This window comes from Gorilla gorilla, chromosome 8 (genome assembly GCF_029281585.2).
Source record: "Gorilla gorilla gorilla isolate KB3781 chromosome 8, NHGRI_mGorGor1-v2.1_pri, whole genome shotgun sequence".
NCBI lineage: Eukaryota > Metazoa > Chordata > Mammalia > Primates > Hominidae > Gorilla > Gorilla gorilla.
This window is the reverse complement of record NC_073232.2, coordinates 125,898,191-125,913,419: the sequence shown is the minus strand read 5'-3', so window position 1 is coordinate 125,913,419 and position 15,229 is coordinate 125,898,191. Positions and strand designations below refer to the sequence as shown.

General features: G+C 46.4%; 1 protein-coding gene across 3 annotated transcripts in view; it reads left to right on the top strand.

Moving 5' to 3' along the window:
- Window positions 1-15,229, top strand: part of NRAP (nebulin related anchoring protein) — a 75,054-nt gene that overhangs the window by 49,513 nt on the left and 10,312 nt on the right. For all 3 annotated transcript variants that reach the window (XM_004050113.4, XM_019035276.4, XM_055352175.2), the window contains 7 exons: window positions 79-192; window positions 1,944-2,141; window positions 3,812-3,916; window positions 5,881-5,979; window positions 8,089-8,193; window positions 8,502-8,609; window positions 9,450-9,761. In XM_004050113.4, the coding sequence (XP_004050161.1) occupies window positions 79-192; window positions 1,944-2,141; window positions 3,812-3,916; window positions 5,881-5,979; window positions 8,089-8,193; window positions 8,502-8,609; window positions 9,450-9,761 (1,041 nt within the window). The remainder of the gene's footprint in view (window positions 1-78; window positions 193-1,943; window positions 2,142-3,811; window positions 3,917-5,880; window positions 5,980-8,088; window positions 8,194-8,501; window positions 8,610-9,449; window positions 9,762-15,229) is intronic.

Sequence of the window (15,229 nt, the reverse complement as noted above, 5' to 3'; positions counted from 1 at the left end):
TTCACCCAATGCCCACCTCTTCCATTCTGTGTCCCTTATCCCTGAGCTGTTCCTCTCTCCCGCTCTCTTTCCCTTTAGTACAAATACAAAGAGGCATTTGAGAAAATGAAAGGACAGATGCTTGGTTCCCGGAGCTTGGAAGATGATATCAGCCTTGCACATTCAGTGTATGCGACCTCACTGCAGAGTGATGTAAGTGGGGGGAGAGGCATCAGCGGTTGCGGGCCCCCCACCTGACAACGCTCACTGCACAGCAACCTAACCTCATTTGTCCTTCTGGACGTGGGTATTGGTTCTGTTGCTAACTTGCTACGTGACATTGTTAAATCACTTGTCCCCTCTGGGCTACACCTTCCTCCTCTGTAAAAATGAGGTGCCGGACTGGTTGACCCCTTAGTTCCCTTCTGGGCTGGGCGTTCTATAATTTTCACCAGTGGACACGGGCCACTGGTCTGGATTTGACCCTGGGCTTGATTTGGCCTCCAGGGGTGTTTCATTTCATCTGCAGAGTGGATTAATTGCAAATTTTTAAAAATGGAAAATTTTATATAAAAGTGTTAAGCTTCTGGCCAGAAGCTGGACCTGGATTCCTTAAGGCTACAGTTGGTCGAAGTGGCTTCCTGACCAACAGCTCCATTTAGAAGGGATCCATGCAGTGGGCCAGGCAGCCACCCTCCTCTTCACTTCCTGCTTTACTCCTTTATGCTACCTGCCTGGCCCCTGTAGGTGTCTGAGTTTGCAATGACCCTGTCATTGTTGGTTGTGACCCTCTGGAGGCTGGCAAATGTGTGTAGGCGCTGTCTCCTTGCACATATGTGAGTTGGCTAACATTGGTGATGAAATCTGTATCCAGCATGTTACAGAGGCTAAACGCTTTTATATACAGTGTCTCAGTTAACTGTCAGACTATCTCTAGGAACTGCATCTTGTTATTCTTCCTTATTTTCTCATAGGGAAGTAGAAACTCTGAGTGATTCAGTCTCTTGTCCAAGGTCAGCTAGATAGGGGCAGAGCCAGGCCGTGGAGCCAGCTCTGCCTCTCATCATCTTTCCACAGCTTCACGTGTTCTCTGCCATTTTGTATTCTGCCTCAGTTTCCCCATTCATAACTTTTTTTTTTTCCTTTCCATCTTGAGTTGCTGACCTAAGAATATGAGGTTGGATATGAACTGTCCTTGGCATTATGCTAGGGTGAGGACAGAATGAATGGAAGTGGGGATAGGAGGTCAGGGAGGGGTGGCCAGAGCAATGAAAGACAATGGAAGGACAAAGGAGGATGAGGAAGAGGTGGTGATTCTGCATCTGATTATTTGCAGAGTTTCCCAGACCTTTAAACACAGCTCCTCCAAGGACTATAGTCGAATCTATGGTCTGGAATGGGTCTTCCCCTCCCTCTCCCAGGGTGTGTGTTGGGTTTTGGGGAATGCCTATCCCTGAGGCTTGACTCTCCAAGCATCCTCCCCACTGCTCCTGGCCCCCACGTTGACTAGGAAAATCATTGAATGCTTTGAAGAAACTCTTCCTAAGCTAGTGTGAGAGGAGAATCCCTCGTGTCTGAACTTGAGTGGGTGATGGGAAAAAATATGGTGGGCAGGGAGCGATGCATCTTCTTGCCTCTGAAAAATAGAAAGATCTAAAGATTTGAGCAAGGGAATCACTGACATTATTTACTGTTCCTTGAACTTTTGTATGTTCCTCAAATGAGGGAACCATGGGCCTTCTTCATCCAGATCAATGACCTCCAGGAGCTGGGGGTGGTAAGTGTCAGGGCCTAGAGACAAGCCCTGGTTATTAGGCCAGTCTCTGCAAGAAAGGAGCACTGGCCCTGCCAAGAACTTCCCCTGGGCTTACCTCCAGACAACTGCATTGCAGTTGCCCTCCCTGATGGTCCTGTTGCAAATAGTGGCTTTGAAATAGCCGCTGTTGCTCTGTCTGCCCCTCTAGGTGAATTACAAGAAAGGCTTTGAGCACTCAAAAGCGCAGTTCCATCTGCCGTTGGACATGGCCGCCCTGGTGCATGCCAAGAAGGCTCAGACCCTGGCCAGCGACCAGGACTACAAACATCCACTGCCCCAGTACACTTCCTTGGCAGAAGACCTGAGGCTGAGCTGTGCCAAGAAAGCTCACAAATTGCAGAGCGAGGTAAGGAGACCTGGCTTCTTTCTCGGGGGCCCTTCTTCTCTTAGGACCTCAGGGTGGTGGCCTCCAAGCTCCTGTTGGCTCAGTGAAATCTCTGGAAGTGAGAAATCCTAAACCCAAGTCTTATTTTGAAACCCAGTCTGAGAGTTCCTGCACAGCCCTTAAGCACAGTTACACAAATCTAATCATAACCACCATTTATTATTTTTTGCTGCACTCTAAGCATTGTTTTATGCATTATCTCACAATCAGCCCATATCATCAGTTTATCCTCATTTTACAGAGAAATTACAGTGAAATGCAGAGAAGTTAAATATCTTGTCCAAGATCACACACCTATAGTTAGAAAGGGAGGGCTGGGATTTGAACTTGAGGTTCGAATGACAAAGATGTCCTCAAGGTTCATGGTTGTGCATGTTTAAGATTTGCCAATGATATTGCCTCTGGCCTCAAGTCTCAGGAAGGATTCCTCTTGGTGCTTCATGCATTCCTGTGCCACCCGCCTTCTGAGGAGGGCTAAGATCTGTTGGGAGAGGCTGTTCAGAACCTGTCAGGACTGACGCACTTCAGGGAGTAGAGAGGGAAATCAGGGCCCTGGAGACCCTCCTTGGGTCCCTTTGAGGAGTCTTTGTACTCCTCTGACATGCATTTCTCACTCGTGATCCCGATTTCTGAAGCAGACAGGCCCAGGAGGGTCAGGAAGCATTGGAGACTTCCTCACTCCCAAGGAGAGCCAGAGTGTTCTTCCCAACAGGCATCCACATCCTATTCACTACTCACCTTATTTCCCAGCTTGCTAGGTTTCCGTGCTATGAGATTTGCAGGTAATGGGCCCGCTTAGGAAAAGAAAACTCCGCACAAAACCTCTTTCCTGGTTTGGCAGTGCCTGCGATCTGAGCGGCACTCAGATCTGGATGTCTGTCGTCTGTTTGGATTTTACGCCTGTGTACAGTGTTTACTGAATGACATAAACTGTCAGGAACCTGAGAGCAGCTGTAGGAACGAGGGAGCTGCCACGCTTATCTCGGGGGCCCGTTTGTCACTTGAGCGGAGCACTCGCTTGCCCTGCCTCTGGTTGTGATAGCGATTGGAAGGCAGCACGCCCAGGGGGCGCCTCACTGGCTGAAGGGGAGTGAATGTGGGGACTCTTTAAACTGTCAGCCCAAATCACTCAGGTACACAGACTGGCCCCCACCCACACGAACTCAGGTAGGCCTTTGCCAGATTCTTTTGGATTAATTTATTAGTTCTTTCTTAACCCATGATTAATTAATGCCACCCACTGCTGCTGAGTTTTGTTTTAGAAGACCGGTTAGACCGTTTCCACATTTGCCCTAAGACAACTGACTTTCTAACCACAATCCACTTCAGTGTTTATTTTTTGATAGCCCACATTAAAATAAAAATCTGTCTCGCTTCTGTGGAACAGCTACTCTGAGACAAGTGACAGCAGAATTATTTTCTTCTGACCTACATTCCTTCCCCCCTAGTGAGCATTTACCAAGAAGTGTTTGTGTGTTGGCTGAGTTTAATATATCCGGAGGGACGGGTTCAGCCTTGAGTTCTAATTATGACGGTGTCAGATGCTGTGTCATGAGACCTCTGGTTTTGCTTTGCTTCCCTGTTCTGAGAGCTTGGCTTTTCTGATTCTTTGTATTTATTATTTCTTCTAGAATTTGTACCGGTCAGACCTGAACTTTATGCGAGGTGTTGCCTGTGTCATTCCAGGCACGTTAGAGATTGAAGGGAGGAAGAAAGCATCGGAACTCATCAGTGAGGTAACTGCAGATGCTGGTGTTGAGTGTCCAGGACATTTCCACAGCAGAGGATAATCAGTTTGTTTCTTTTTTCTTTCTTCCTTTTTTTTTTTTTTTTAATTTGAGATGGAGTCTCGCTCTGTCACCCAGGCTGGAGTACAGTGGCGCGATCTCTGCCCACTGCAACCTCCGTCTCCTGGGTTCAAGTGATTCTCCTGCCTCAGCCTCCTAGGTAGCTGAGATTACAGGTGAGTGCCACCATGCCTGGCTAATTTTTATATTTTTAGTAGAGACGGAGTTTCACCATGTTGGCCAGGCTGGTCTCGAACTCCTGACCTCAAGTGATCTGCCTGTCGTGGCCTCCCAAAGTTTTGGGATTACAGGCGTGAGCCACTGCGCCCAGCCAATCAGTTTCTTTCTTACCACTAAAGCCAGTTGGATGTTAAACTCTTAGCAGCAGTGACTCAGTGCCTAACCCCCGGGCTGGACTTCTTTTTTTTTTTTTTTCTTACTGGATTCTCCGTTCGGACTGCATGCCATTTAAGACAGCTTTGAGGATATGGAGTCAGTTCCTCTATTAACATATAAGGATTATTCACTGGCCCATGAGATATTCTTTCCGTGTCCCTTTGAAGAGTGGCCCTGTGGTACAATGCAAACAAAGCAGCCTTTGAAGACCAACAGAGAGAGATTGACATTCCAGGCCAGCACTGATTTGCTGTGTGACCTCAAGCCAGTGACCTACACCTCTCTGAGCCTCCACTTCTTAATTAGTCAAATGGGTATACTCAGACCCCTCTATTTTAATTTTTGTGAGGATTAGCACTAATCTAAGCACTGTGCTTTTCTGGCAGCTGTATATGAAATGGTTACTATAAGCTTGAAATGGTGATAATTTCTTGGTAAAAATACAGAAGTCTTAGAATTCTAAGCTTTTTGATTTCCTGGGGAATCTTGCTCACCCCTGGGAGGGTGACAGGACTTTAATTCATGGTAGATGCAGGGACAAGAGGGGATAATGGAAGGTACTGGAAGTAATAGGTGTTCAGCAGTCAGCCTGAGTGCTCAGATAAGCTTATGTTTTGCCTACTAGGGGAGTTTAGATTTAACCTCATGCTTTGCTTTTCCAGAGAAATCTCTAAAGCAAGTGGTCTCTGTACCTCATGGTGCATCAGAACCTTAAAAAACCTTAAGAAATGCAGAGGCCTGGGCCCCACTGACTAATTTACTGAATCCCAGTCTCTCAGGGTGGGGTGTAGGCACACCTATTTTAAAGTTTTATTTGTTTTTATTTATTTATTTATTTTTATTTTAGTTTATTTATTTATTTATTTTGAGACAGTCTCACTCTATCACCCAGGCTGGAGTGCAATGGTGTGATCTCAGCCCACTGCGACCTCCGCCTCCCGGGTTCAAGTGATTCTCCTGCCTCAGCCTCCCAAGTAGCTGGAATTACAGATGTGCACCACCATGCTCAGCTAATTTTTGTATTTTTTAGTAGAGACAGGGTTTCGCCATGTTGGCCAGGATGGTCTCGAACTCCTGACCTTAGGGGATCCCACCGCCTTGGCCTCCTAAAGTGCTGGGATTACAGGCATGAGCCACTATGCCTGGCATGTCTGTTTTTTTAAAGCTGCAGTTTGTGATGTGCCATCAAGGTAGAGGAGCACTGGTTCTCTGTCCAGCAAAGATCTGGAACAAACCACAAATTTAAATAGTCATGTTCACATTCATGGCAAAGGACTAAATCTCCCTTTCCCATTTAGAAGGTTCTGATTCAGTCCATCCTATCCTCCTCTCTGCTTCCTCATCCCAGTGAGTTTTGGGGTCACAAAGGCAGGTGACAATCTGGATTCTGGAGTGATAGACTTGCAGCCTTTGCAAAACGAGGCTTTATTTTATGGCTAATACTTAAAGAACTGGTTCTGCTTCTGGTTTTTATCCCTTATGGAGTCGTCTTCTTCCCTTCTTGTGTGTGAATTCAGAGTAAATATCGGCAACATCCCCACTCATTCAAGTACACAGCTGTGACAGACACTCCCAACCTCCTTCATGCGAAATTCAGCAACCAGATAACGAATGAGGTAAAATCTCCTGATGGCTTTGGAATGGTCTTTTTAAAAACTGCTCGATTGTTAAAAATACACGTGAATGTGTATGGGGTGAGAAAGAGCATGGGTGTTTATGTGGAGGTTTGGAAAGAAAAGAATGTCATTATATGGAACCTAAACATTTTCCAGAGGAAATGAAAGCCCAGTTGGGAATCTGGGATTGTCTGTAGTCTCGCTTTCCAAGTGCAATCCCAGACCAGCTACATTAGCATTGCCTGGGAGCATACTGGCAAGGCACAACCTCAGATCTACTGACTCCAAATGGTCATTTGACAGGATCATAAGATGATTCTTTGGCACATGAAGGTCTGAGACGTACTGGTCTATAATTCATTTGTTCTATCTAGGCAAATATTGGCTAACCAATTTTACATTGTCAATCTGATGTGGGAGGATTTGTGGTTATCCAAGGACAGTTAAATTGTAAGATGTTTGTCAGGCTTCTCAATTCTCTACCTTCTCCTCTTCTCACTCACCATTTACCCAATTTACACTTTCATGTATCCAGCAGAGGACAGGTGCAAGGTAAGGAATCTCATTCTGTAAAATTATCATTCCAGCCTCATTGATTCTACTTCTTCTTAGTGGCTCTCTTACAGGTTCAAAACAGGTGAGCTTGGCAGAGAATTACATTTTGAACCACCTTTAGGTTTTAGGATTCTCCTTCTGACTCTATCTTTAGTTTTTAAGATTCTCCTTCTGACTCTAACTTATAGAAATCAGCTGAGATTTGGTTATTTACCCTATTAGTTCCACTTGCTCCAACTGAAAAGCAAGAAATGGCAGCTTAGGCTAAAGGATGGAATTCATGATCTTTTAGAGTGATAGTATCACTTTTAAATTCCTATTTCATCTTTTCTGCTTACTTTATGAGCTTTGTGCTGTGGGATAACAGTGCCTTCTCTGATGGCCTCTGGCGTTAGCCAACTCAGCAACCATAGACCCATTTCTTTTTTTCTTTTCTTCTCTTTTTTTTTTGACAGTTTCGCTCTTTCACCCAGGCTGGAGTGCAGTGGTGCTATCTCAGCTCACTGGAACCTCCGCCTTCCAGGTTCAAGCGATTTTCCTGTCTCAGCCTCCTGAGTACCTGGGGTTACAGGCACCTGCCACCATGCCCGGCTAATTTTTTTTTGTTTTTTGTTTTTGTTTGTTTGTTTGTTTGTTTGAGACAGAGTCACCCTCTCTCGCCCAGGCTGGAGTGCAGTGGCGTGATCTTCACTCACTGCAACCTCTGCCTCCTGGGTTCAAGCAATTCTCCTGCCTCAGACTCCCAAGTAGCTGGGATTACAGATGCCTGCCACCATGCCAGGCTAATTTCATATTTTAGTAGAGATGGGGTTTCTCCATCTTGGTCAGGCTGGTCTCAAACTCCCGACCTCAGATGATCCGTCCACCTCAGCCTCCTACAGTGCTGGGATTACAGGCATGAACCACCATGCCTGGCCCTAAGTTTTGTATTTTTAGTAGAGACGAGGTTTCACCATGTTGGCCAGGCTGGTCTCGAACTCCTGACCTCGTGATCCACTGGCCTCATCCACCCAAAGTGCTGAGATTATAGGCATCAGCCACCACGCCTGGCTCACAGACCCATTTCTAATCACAAGAATGGATGTTTTTGTACAAGATGAGGCCATCCAGGGCAGCACTGGTGTGATTCACCTGTGGAAAGGATCCTGGGGCTTTAGTAAAGGGTACAGGCCTAGGTTTGGAGATGTCCCTTCCACCTCCCTTCTCCTAAATTTCCCAGGTCTTTGTATGATCTTTATGCTCTGTCCTCAAGGACAAAGTCTACAATATAAGGAACCTCAGGAGTATTCTTAAATTTATTTTTCTTTCCCTGGCCTATTATTCAGCAAAGCACATTGCTATTCCTTACATATTCCTTTTACATCACTCGATTTGACTCATGAATGATTGTCTTTATTGAAATAAACATCTTCCCCAAGACTGGAGATGTATCCCTGACACAATGAACGGTTTTTTGCTATTGTGTTTCCTCAACTGCCGTTGAGGGACTTCCAGCACTGCAGAAATGCACAGCACTTATCTCTTGCATTATTATTATTATTTTTTTTGGCCCAGCGCCTCTATAAAGCAGCTGGAGAGGATGCAAGACACCAGTATACAATGACCCTGGGTCTGCCCGAGTTCATACGAGCAAAAACGAATGCAGCCAACCTGAGTGACGTAAGCCCTTTTGTTACTTAAGTTCAAGCATGCTCCAAAGCCATGTATGTCTACATCTGTGAAGTAACCCAACACTGACCTTTCCGGCCTTCACAGAAGCTTTTTAAAATGTGTAGCTTAGATGCTCATGTTAAATACACCTTCTCACAAATATGAGTCCATGAGTGTACCCAGGGTGTGTACTAATGAGATTTGCTGCACAAAACAGAAATTGATTCTGGAACACTGTGCTATAAATGAAAGGGGTGGCCTTTGCTCGTTGATTCATGTAATTTTTTAAAAAAGATTTACATGTGTTCCCACTTTAGGCAAAATACAAAGAGTCCTGGCGTAATCTTCGTGCTCAAGGCTACAAGCTGACAATAGAAGCGCTCCCCTTCCAGGCTGCCCGGGCCTCTGGAGATATAGCCAGTGATGTGAGTTGAATGATATGACCTTCCATCTTGCCTAATTTCTGTTAACTTCATGTAAAACAATGTCTACGGCTGATTTTCCTGAATTAAAGCAAATCTATAACCATGTGAGACAGGATGTCACCTGCAGAATATATTAGTTATGAATGAGATTCTTTGAGGGGGGAAAAGAAAGGCTGTTAATCAGAAGCTAAATTCAGGCAAAGGTCTCTAGCAGGAAGGAGATGATGATTTATTTCTAATTGCAACTTCTAGGCGACGGTCCGCTTGTAATGCATGAACTGCCTGTCTTCTAACTCCACCCAGATTTAGAACGAGAACTCTCAATAGAAATTGCAATACAGCCGGAACACATCTCCCTCTTGGCTCTCTGTAGTTTCACGCATTGGTGTTAGGATTTGATGGCTGTGTTTCAGCCACTCTGTTGATAACGTCCATAGCTTTGGGACATGAAGGTGACTTTCTCTTTCCCACAAACAAATCACAGAAAAATGTGGACTTCAAATAAATGGATCCTGTCTTTTGGGTTTAATGTTTTGCCAAGTGCGAACGGATAAAGCACAAGTTTCTCTTTTCCCCTTTTTGATAAATTCCTTTTGGCCATAGGACATGTAAGGGGAGTAAAGCCCTTCCTTTGGTTTGGAGGATCTGATTTTAATTAGATAGGAAGAATGGAGCGACGTTTTAATTGTTCATCCCCCAGGGAGGAAGGCACACTCTCAGGCCAACCCCACTGTGGTTTTTCTTATAATCATCACCTCCTAGTGTAAGAACAAGTGATTTTTCTAGAGTCTGCAATGAAAATGCACAGATAGAATTTGACCGGCCGGCCCTTTCTTGCAGTTTCTCTACAGACATGACTTTGTGAAGGAGCGAGGGAAACTCATAGGGCCCCAGAGTGTAAGAGACGACCCCCGGATCCAGCACTGCCGGCGCATGGGCCAGCTGCAGAGCGAGCTTCAGTACAGGAGGAGGGCGACCAGCAGCCAAGCTCAGTTCCATCTGCCCATGGACATGGTGCACCTGGTCCATGCCAAGAATGCCCAGGCTCTGGCCAGCGACCACGACTACAGGACACAGTACCACAAGTTCACAGCACTGCCCGAGGACCTGAAGATGGCCTGGGCCAAGAAAGCCCATGCCCTGCAGAGTGAGGTAGGGGTGGCCTTGTGGAATGCAAACCAGCCCACAGCCTTTCTCCTTTCACCAAACCCGGGTGTCAACCTCTGCTTCTTCCTTAGTCTTTTGGGCTCTCCTGCCCCTATCTGACTTCCCCAAACAATGATTTGCTGGGTCTATATCATTTAGGTTGGAATCATTCATCGAATCATTCAACTAATCTTTATTGAGGGCTAGCACAGTGGCTCACACCTGTAATCCCAACACTTTGGGAGGCTGAGCTGGGCAGATCACGAGGTCAGGAGTTTGAGACTAGCCTGACCAACATGGCGAAACCCCGTCTCTATTAAAAATACAAAAATTAGCCAGGCATGGTGGCATGCACCTGTAGTCCCAGCTATTTGGGAGGCTGAGGCAGGAGAATCGCTTGAACCCGGGAGGCAGAGGTTGCTGTGAGCCGAGATCGCGCCACTGCACTCCAGCCTGGGTGACAGCACAAGACTTCATCTCAGAAAAAAAAAATCTTTATTGAGCACCTTCTGTATACTAGCCACCATTCTAAGCCCTGAGAGTGCAGCAGTTAACAAAAGAGTCAAAAAATTCCTGTGCTCAGGAAACTCCTGTTATACTAGAGGGAGATAAGCCATGGTGAATACATGAAATATGTAATATGTCAATGGTTGTACATGCTATGGAGACATATAGAGCAGGGAAGTGGGGCAGGAGGTGTGAGTGTGCGTGTGTGTGTGTGTGTGTGTGTGCGTGCACATACACATGTGCCATTTAAAATAGGGCATTAGGGTAGTTCTCATTGAAAAGCTGATATTTGAGCAAGAGCCTTAAGGAAAAGACAGAAGGGGATAGGGAACTCCAGGCAAACTGAATAGCAAGTTCAAAGGCCAAGGACTTGAGTAGGAGCAGCCTTGACCTGTTTGAGGCTGAAGTGAAGGAGCAGCCTTGGCCTGTTTGAGGCCGAGTGAGTGGGGATGGAATCACAGGGTCTGAGCAGGGCCTAGGCTCTGCGGAGTAAGGACGAGGGTGGTGATGTGATAAGACTGTAACCACCGCCGACTCTCACTGACTGCTTGCCTTTGCTTTTAAACTTGCGAAAGCAGTCTGACGTGGGGACAGCTGTTACTCCTGTTTTAGGGATGAGGTCATGTGGGAAGTGCCTAGGGAGGGTGGGCTCCAGAACCCATTCTTAACCATCCTGCTCTCTTTGGGGGAGCTCAGAGCAGGGAGCCATGCCCCTCACAGCACAGGCATAGACCCTGAGGCTACCTCAGGGAGGTCCTTCCCTGAGCAGGGGCACCAAGCAGGCTGGTGGAGAGCGCTGGCCCCTCCCACATCATGGTGCAAGATTCTGGAGTCAGACTTCTGAGATTCCAACCATAGCTCCCCCACTACTGGCTGGGTGACCTTGGACAAGTTCATGTCCTCTCCAAGCCGCAGGCATGGTAACGATGGCATGGGACATGATGATAATGACAATGGGACTGCGTTGCACAGTGTGGCAGGCACTGCGTCTCACATCCTCTCTCTAGGCCCACAGCATCCCTAGGAAGAAGGTGCTCTCATTTTAGAACATAACCAGCCATCTGTGTCAGGGTTTCTCAACGTCTGCACCTTTGACATTTTTGCAGGCTAATTGTTTGTTTTAGGGGCCTGTCCCGTGCATTTCAGGATATTTAGTAACATCCGTGGTCTTTATCCTCTAGGTGTCCATAGCACCCCACCACCCAGTGTGACAACAAATGCCCCTAAATCTTGCCAAACAAATGTCCCTGAGAGACGAAGTTATCCCCCGTTGAGAATCTGGTTCTCAGTGGAGAACTGGTCTATATGAAACAGCATGATACCTGATCCATAGAAACACTAGAATAAGTATTAGCTGTTTGAATACGTTCCTTGCACCAAGCCCCTCAATTCTGGTTGCCTTCAGGGCAATGACTACTGCTAGATTAATTGTAGATAGCAACAAGTGGGGTATTCTAAACACATAATCAATTATTATTAATTGCAGTAATGATTTTGTTAATTTAATTATCATTGCATTATTAATCACAGTTTGCTGGAACTGCAATATCATGTCATTCACCATCAAGCAGAGTGTAGAGTAGGGTGCCTTCATCTGGGTCCCACATAGGGGATTTAGTTACTAAAGTGCCAGGCCAAGTTCCACTTACAAAGTCCTTCCATTTGCTAAGCAATCCTGAGGGCCCCCAAAACAGCTCATAGCATGACTCTCTGGTGCCCAACCAGGGACCCTCTTGTCAATGGCCTATTTCTTGGGAGAACAGAAACCTTCTGGGACAGAACAGGCCCCCGAGGAAGGTAGACAGGCCACCTGGGAGAGGTATGGGAGGTGGAGCTGGAAGTCAGAGGATGTGTGTGGGAAGCCCAGCTCTGTCACTGTGTGTCCATGAGCAGTCACTTCCCTTTCTAGGCCTCCATCTCTCCATCAGAAAAGCAAAAAGGGGCCGGGTGTGGTGGCTCACACTTGTAATTCCAGCACCTTGGGAGGCCAGGATAAATGAATTGCTTGAGTTCAGAAGTTCGAGACCAGCCTGGGCAACATGATGAAACCCTGTCTCTACAAAAAATTAGCTGGGTGTGGTGGTGCACACCTATAGTCCCAGCTACTTGGGAGGCTGAGGTGGGAGGATGGCTTGAGCCCAGGAGGCAGAGGTTGCAGTGAGCCACGATTGTGCTACTGCACTTCAGCCTGGGTGACAGAAAACCAGAGACCCTGTCTCAAAAAAATAAAAAGAAAGTAAAAGAAAAGCAAAGAGGTTCGATTTGATCCACGATCTTAGACTTTGGGATTGTTGGGAAAATGGCTTTTAAATGGTGGGATCCACATAATGCCAAATTTTTTTTACTAACTGAGGAAGAAGGAAAAAAACAAACACTACCTTAAGCTACCATGTATGTCACTGTTATTTCTGAAAAGAAAGTACATTTTCACACTAAAAAAAGCAAGTAGAGAGAACATAATCTAAAAAGGAGAATCCCTCCCATGAAATTGTAGTTGGCAATCTTATGCTGACATTTTAAAGGCAGGATATGTATTACATTTTTAAATGCTAAGAAGTGATTGCTTAAATTTTAAATGACCATATTATGCTGTACGCATTGCTTTTAAGCTGCAAATTGGTTAATGAGAGAGTCTGGATTCGAAGAAGCTGTGAACAGGAGTCCCTGAAATGTTCAGCTGGTTCTGAGGCTTCAGCTTGATAGCAGCCATTATCAAAACTCCCATTTCACGTGGTTCTATTATGCAAAAAAGGAAACAAGTGCTAAATAGGCATTATGTCAAGGGAGCAGCCCCAGCCTTCAGCTGCTTCTCCTGACCTTGCCCTCCCCAGGCCAGAGAGAAAGCTCTGGGTAGGGCCAGAGGGGGCCCAGAGATGCTGAGCTTCTCGTAGCTGTGGTTCATTCCCATGTCTTGCCCAGTACGGACCAGCCCGGCCCAGTCTTGCTTGACTCAGAAATTCACCTGAGATGCATGCCTGGTCCAGGCAAGCTGCATCATGGGCAGGTGCTGATTCCATCATCTCTTCTGTGCTTCTCAAGTCGGCTGTTGCCTGCTCCCTCCGTGGTCTCAGATCAGGCCGCCGGGAGTCTGGAAAGGTACGTGCAGGAAATGTCACGGAGACAGTCCCAGCCTCTCTGCTTACAGCTGTGTGACCTAAGGTAGACTCCTTAAGCTCTCGGGACTCAGTTTCTCCCTCAGAAATAACAACAGCAATAACTAAAATGTATGGAATGCTTACCCTGGGCTAGGCATTGGCATAAGTATTTTGTGTAAACTATCTCATTTAATATCTAGGTGGGTACCAGTATGACTCCTCTCTTTACAGGATGCGGCGATAAGGCACCAGTAATCTAAGTAGCTTGCCCAAGGCCACAGCTGGTAGGGAAATGACTTGCTCAAGACTGTACAGCTAGTACAAGGCACAGCGAGGCTTCTAGCTCTTGCCTCTTAACTCCTGGTTCAGTCTCTTTGGCTTCCCCAGGTGGCTGGATTCTGAACCCAGGTGCTCTGTGTCTGTCCTCTTAACCACTACCTGGTGTGGCTTACCCACAGTATGGCAGCTGATGGCTCTGCTGAGAGTCTGAACAATCATTTGAAAACCAAAATTGTTCTGTGAATGGGAATAACTGTTCCTTAGGCTGGGCATGGTGGCTCACACCTGTAATCCCACATTTTGGGAAGCTGAGACAGGAAGATTACTTGAGCCCAGGAGTTAGAGAACAGCTTGGGCAACATAGGGAGACTCCATCTCTACAAAAATAGAAAATAAAAAAAATTAGCCAGTTGTGGTGGTGCACACCTGTGGTCCCAGCTACTCTGAGAGGCTGAGGTGGGAGGATCACTTGAGCCTGGGAGATCAAGACTGCAGTGAACCATGATCACACCACTGCACTCCAGCCTGGGTAACAAGAGAGACCCCATCTCCAGAGAGAGACAGAGAGAGGGAGACAGAGAGAGAGAGAGAATATAACCCCTTCTTTGCAGGATGGTGTGAGGACTGAATGAAATAACGGGTCTAAAACAAACCCCACTCTACACAAGGTCTTGATTGTAATGTTTCTTATTAATATGACAAAGATATACGTTACCTCAGGCACTTGCTGGGCACAATGGTTTACATCATTCCTTCTGCATTAGAACTCAGGGACTGAAAGCTGCAGCTTGAGCATTTGCAACACAGTGCTCCAAAGTGGGGGTGCCTGGTAACCCCATGTGTGAATCCGAAGAGGTCTTCTAGACCTTAGTATGTAAGAGGGGAAAAAAAGTGAGGCTGCCATTTGGGGAAGCCAGATTCAGCTGTGCAGCTTTGAAAGGTCTCTCATTATCTTATAATCCTTCTTCGAAACCATCTTTGGGTAGCAGATTCTTCTTGACTCCCCTCCCCTGGCCCCCTCTTTTATCATGAAGTCTGGGGCAAGTGTGTTGTTTTTAGGGTCTGCGTGAATAGTCAAAGCTGGGCTGGGAGCTGAGATATCAATAGACAATCCATTTATAAGAGAGTTGGAGGCATAGTCAGATCTTTGGGGAACCTGCATCTTGCTTTCTGACTTACCTGGGATCGTACTGTTCAGCTCAACAAAAGGCAAGTTGAAAGAGCGCTCCCCACTTCATCTCGCTTATGAAAGGAGCAAGGCCCGGCTGTGAAGAGGCCCTGTAGGATTATTCTCTCCAACTTAGAAATTTATCCAATTTTCTCTGTTCTTTATCAGAGTGCAAGGCAAAAGCTTTGCCGGTGTAGACTGAAAGATCGTGGTATAAAAAGCAATCTTACTGACATGGGGTTTTGAAACCTGCTCCTGAGCCTGAGTGATGTCTCCCTTCACCAGTTGGAAGGCACAGTCGAATTTGCACAGGGGCATTAACCAGCAGACAGTAGATCAGAAACGGACCCGCTTTGAGGCCAGCTGTGAGGAACGCTGTGAATCCTGAAATGAAAGAGAACTAAAAAGGCCAAGAGGCTGATTTC